At 37.1% G+C, this 5,867-nt stretch overlaps 1 protein-coding gene across 1 annotated transcript; it reads right to left on the minus strand.

The window, feature by feature from the left end:
• Window positions 1-3,871: 3,871 nt before the first annotated feature.
• Window positions 3,872-4,369, minus strand: LOC127103001 (uncharacterized). The gene is made up of 2 exons (XM_051040304.1): window positions 4,265-4,369; window positions 3,872-4,096 (listed from the first exon to the last, which is right to left on the minus strand). Exons 1-2 carry the CDS (start codon window positions 4,367-4,369, stop codon window positions 3,872-3,874), a joined length of 330 nt encoding a protein of 109 aa, XP_050896261.1.
• Between the last annotated feature and the right edge of the window lie 1,498 nt (window positions 4,370-5,867).

Here is a 5,867-nt window from a genome sequence, read left to right on the forward strand (position 1 = left end):
GAAGTTATGGAAGATGGGACAGGACCATTGAGATGAATGATTTTGGATAAGAAGTGAAATGTTATCTTTAGATGTGTGTGAAATATTGTGTGTGACTCTGTGAGGTGTATGGACACTCATAGTTACATTCTAGATTTCTTAAGTTCCTTAGGAGTGGTGTCTCGTTGATGATTTAAAGTTCCTTAATGGTGTTATTTTATTATGGTTGAGACTATGTGTCCCTATAAGAGGATTTGATACAGAATACAGTAAGAAGAATTGGATATTGTCAAACTAATTTGGATAAGTTCATTTAAGCACATGATAAGTATGAATGTCATACTCCTTTATGGTTCTAGTCGCGTGGCTCCTATGTATATATATCTTATGGAGGATGTTGGTCCTATTCAAAAGTTTTGTATGTCAGCGAGAAATTTATTCTACTAATGGATGTCAGTAAGGTCCTAGTGCTGCTTTGGGTGGTGGGCACTCTAGGGGATAGGTTTGATCTTTTATGTATACTTTTAGGTAACAAGTGGTGCCTAGGATTTCCAGATGTTCCATTGTTGGAATCAGAGTAGCACAGTAGAAAGTGATGGGTGAAAGAAATCAATCAAGATTATGAGGATCGGAGAGATAATTACTCATAAGAATGGGAGTAAGACAATCTCGACTTAATGGTGCTATCTTATTGGAGTAGTACGAGAGATGTGAAACAGTGGGAGTAGAGACTTGCAACATATAGTATCAGATCAACTGAAGTTTATGAGATTATCGATAGATGTCTTACAAGTTTATCACATTTGTTGAAGGAATGATAAGAGAAGAGTAGCCAATATTGTGTGCGGTCAAGGAATCAATAAGTTGTCTTACGAAGAATTAATGAGTATTGATTAACCAAGTCAAGATAAGATGTCGTAATTATGTCTTTTATAACTTAGTGCAAGGAAAAGAAGTTGTGGCTTCCGGGAGGAAAGTGACCAACGGATGCGGAGAGGTATATCAGATGAATTAAGTGGGAGCGAATTTAAATGATAATCCAATATTGGAGTGAGGATATGGTTAAGACCGTGAAGTATTGAGAGTTCACACAAGAAACAAGTTTGCCAAGGAGGATAAGTTGGAAGAATGAATATGTCAAAGGTTTGAAATCGAAGAGAAGTTAGGTGTTGGTCTAAGACATTGATACAAGAAGTGTTTATTTATTGAGTGAAGGAACTTCGAGGGAGAATTTCAATTTAAAGGGGGAATAATGTAATATCCCATATTCCCTTAAATGCTCAATTAGTTCTCAGTTGAGACCAATTGAGTTCCGATGCACTCTATCTATTATCAGTTGTAACAATTTGAGCTCATTTGTGCTCTAAGTGTTATCAATTGGGACCAATAGAGTAACCAGTGAACTCTGAAGAGATTAATTATTAATAAAAAAGACAGACCAATATTAATAAGTACAAGAGAGGACATTTTTGGTAACATTAATGATTGATTAATTGGTACTAGAAGATAAAAATATCACTTGAGAATATTTTATACCATTACTGTAACACACACATATAATATATGTCTAGAATATATATTATTCATAGTGTAACACTGGTGCTAAAATACATAAGCGCCTAGCAGCACAATGTACATATATAGATACATGCCCAAAATAGATACAACATGGCACAAAATGTACATAAGGGTGCCCAAAATAAAACTACTAATCTAGATCATTAGACAATGATCTCAAAAATATCTACACAACGGAAGAAAAGCCATCAGTCATCAGGTAAGCAAGACATCCCTCTATGTTGCCATTACCCTTCTCCTGCTCAGAACCACCTGAAAAATAATCAACAACATGGGGTGAGATAATAATCTCAGTGGGTTCCCTATCTTATGGATCCACTCGGCTCTACAAGGTTTTCTAATCAATATCCAACTCATATCCAACTCATATCCAACTCAAGTCAACAAGGGAACAAAGACTTGAGCGATGGGGAAACTAACTCGCAATTGTATGGCAATATTATTCAGATCACGACACATCAATTCTCGAACGGACTTACGTCTAAGCCAAGCCCGGTTCATGCATACTCGTATGATTCGACTTTCGCGGTGGATATTCGGTTCCCCTATGAGACTCGAACCCATTTTTAAGAACCATCACTCGTATGGGACTCAAACCCACCTGGAGTCTCTTTCACTGTATGGGGCTACATCCCACTTAGGTGTCCACCTTTGCCCCATGTCCACCATGGTTGGGGCTCAAACCCAATTGAGGCTCGAATCATTGGTCCCACATCCCAATGCTTTCTCATCTAAGCACACCAATAGAGATGTGTACCATCATAGAAAATACACACTCTAAATACATGATCGGTTCCACATATCATTGGTTCCACGAACCAATACAAAGTCCATCAATCACAGGTGACTTCATTCACAATAATACACAAATATAACATAGCATGTTCAATACAATGTGTCTTATTCTCAATCATGGCAACAATTCGTACACGACCTCCACATAAGGGCCATATGAATGAATAATGTCTTTCAATGTTATCTAAGTCATAAACCTCACTCATAACCTAATTTCAATCCTAGGTTAACTCACTAGGTTCATCATGTAATTTTCACCATTAACATGTATTCAACATAAGCATAGCATCACAATTGATTAATGGTTGGAAGAATGCATTTAAAAACACTTAAGAAATGGATTTTGAATTTTTTAACTTAAGTCAATTGATTGGTTGTGGAAGCCCAATCGATTGGTTCCTCTCACATTCCTATTTTCAAAATTTGCAAAGTGTCAATCGATTGATCCTGAGTGTTAATCGATTGATCCTCTTAAAATTTTCCACTGTTCATATACAACAAGTTTGTGCAATTGATTTCCATGCAGTGTCAATCGATTGGTCCTACTAAAATTTAATTTTTCTGCAAAACAAAGGGCTGCCAATTGGTTTATGACAGGGACCAATCGATTGGTCCACTAACATTTTCATTTTTCCACTTCTTAGAACACCATATTTCTCTGTAATTCCATTTCCAATCAAACCTACACTCCTTCTTCCAATTCATCCATCTCACTACATGCTCATTTACACATGTATAACAAGAATCCCAAGTTCATAACCACAAGGATTTCAACATCATAACATAACCATAACAAATCATATTATCATAACAATCATAAGAACACATCAAGGCACATGTTCATGGAAATCAACAAGAGCAAGCATATATTCATCATATATCATTGATTTTCATGATTTGTCTATAATTCTACAACTCTAATCTTCTAGAAACCTAGAGTTTCTAACTAGAACCCACCTCAATAAATTGAAGAGGAGAAGTTGTGGAAGCTGAAATGAGGATGAAGATGATGGTGTTGGTTTCAAGCCTTTGATCTTTCCAAGCTTTCCTTCTTCTTCTTCTTCACTATCTTGCTTTCTTTCCTTCCCTTGAGGTTTTCTGTTTGTTTCTATTCTTTCTGATACATAGAAAAATGAAGTGGCTTATGGTAGGTAGTTGGTAAGAGAAAGTAACATGTGGCCACCAATTACCACAAGTAACATGTGGTTAGAAAAGGTTACAGTTAGTATTAAATATTTCAAGTGGCACCACACTTGTAATATTTGTTCTACCGGAGCTATTGACCCATTATTAGTGTTACCAAAATGTCTCAATTAATAAAAGGTCAGTCCCAATTAATATTAATTAAGTCAACCTGAACTCACTATTTACTTTATTTATCCCAATCGGCAACTTTTAGAGCACATAGGAACTCAATTGACCTCAATTAATAGAAACTTAGGTGTTTAGAGAAATATGGTGTATTACATCTCCCCCCCCCCCCTTAAATATAAATTCGTCCTCGAATTTTAAATATTACCTAGAAGAGATGAGGGTAAGCTTCTCGCATTTTTGAGCCTAGTTCCCAGGTGGTGTCGCCTGGGTGTGATTCATCCCATTGAACCTTAACAAGAGGAATCTCCTTATTCCTTAATACCTTAACTTCTCGTCCTGCAATGCGACTTGGTATAGGTTCGAAAATTAGATCTGCTTCTACTTCTATTGAATTTGGAAGAATAGGCTGAAGAGAATCTGGAATGAACTTCTAGAGTAGAGATACGAGAAAAACATCATGCATTTATGATATAGAAGGTGGTAAAGATAATCTGTACATTACTTCTCCAATCCTCTATATAATCTGGTATGGCCCTATGTATCTCGGACTTAGCTTCCATGACTTAAACGGTCCTTTCAGTCTCAACCTCAGAGTCACCTTCAAAAATACATGGTCACTTTCATCAAATTCCAATGGTCTTCTCCTGTGATCCGCATAGCTCTTTTGGCGATCTTGTGCTTTCTTAATCTTATCACGGACCATCCTTATCTTTTCCGTTGTCTCTTGAATAATCTCCGGTCCTAAGATACTTTATTCGCCAACTTCTATCCAACATAAAGGTGTTCTACATTTCTGTCCATACAAGGCTTCATAAGGAGCCATCCCAATACTTGCATGATAACTATTGTTATATGAGAATTCAATCAATGGTAAAAGCTCCTTCCAATTCCCTCCACTTTCAAGCATACAAGCTCTTAACATATCTTCCAGTGTCTGTATTATCCGTTCCGTCTGACCATCCGTTTGAGGATGATTAGAAGTACTCAAACACAATCTCAATCCCATAGCTTGTTGGAATTCTCTCCAAAACCTTGAAGTAAACTTTGGGTCTCTATCGGACACAATGCTAATAGGAACACCGTGCAACCTAACAATTTTTTAAATGAACAACCTTGCAAGGTGACTTGCCTTGTAAGTAGTATTCATGGCCAAGAAGTGCGCATAATTAGTCAACCGATCCACAATCACTCAAATTGAATCATAACCACCTTGGGTCCGAGGTAACCCTACTGCAAAATCCATTGAAATACTATCCCATTTCCAAACTGGAATCCCTAAAGGCTGCAATAAACCACTTGGCTTCTGATGTTTGATCTTTACCTGTTGGCATACAATGTATTCCGACACATACCCTGCGATATCCCTTTTCATTCCAGGCCACCAATAGTTCTTCTTCAAGTCTTGGTACATCTTCAATGAACCTGGATGTATAGTAAATGCCCCTTTGTGAGCTTCCTCCAAAACTCCCCTTTTCAATCCGACATCATTCGGAACACAAATCCTTTGATTAAATAGAATGACTTCATCCGGTGACTGAGTGAAACCTGGGTGAGTCGACATCTCCTGCAATTTCCCATTTATCATTTGTCCTTGTCAGATCTCTTCCCTTAGGTTAGAAGTAACATTTAAATTTCCCATTATCACACCATCATGTGTCCAACTAAACTGAAAATTAAGATCTCAAAACTTTTCCAACAATGCGTATTCTAACATCATCAACTCAGCTTTATGTATCTCTTTCCGACTTAAGGCATCCACAACCTTATTCGCCTTCCCTGGGTGATACTTAGGCTCAAAATCAAAATCCTTCAAATACTCCATCCATCTCCTCTGTCTCATGTTTAACTCTTTCTGGTCAAATAAGTATTTCAAACTCTTATGATCACTAAACATCTTAAAATGCACTCCATACAAGTAATGTCGCCAAACTTTCAATGCAAAGACAACAATATCCAATTCAAGATCGTGAGTCGGGTAGTTATATTCATGAGGTTTCAACCGACGAGAGACATAGGCTACAACTTAACCACTATGCATTAACACCCCTTATAATCCTTTCTTAGAGGCATCATAAAATACTTCATAAGGTTTACTAGGATCAGGGAAGACTAAAACAGGAGCAGTCGTTAGCTTCTCCTTCAAACTCATAAAACTCTTCTCACACTTCGAATCCTATTTGAAAGAAATTTCATTTCGGGTA

Source organism: Lathyrus oleraceus, chromosome 7, assembly GCF_024323335.1.
Source record: "Lathyrus oleraceus cultivar Zhongwan6 chromosome 7, CAAS_Psat_ZW6_1.0, whole genome shotgun sequence".
Classification (NCBI taxonomy): domain Eukaryota; kingdom Viridiplantae; phylum Streptophyta; class Magnoliopsida; order Fabales; family Fabaceae; genus Lathyrus; species Lathyrus oleraceus.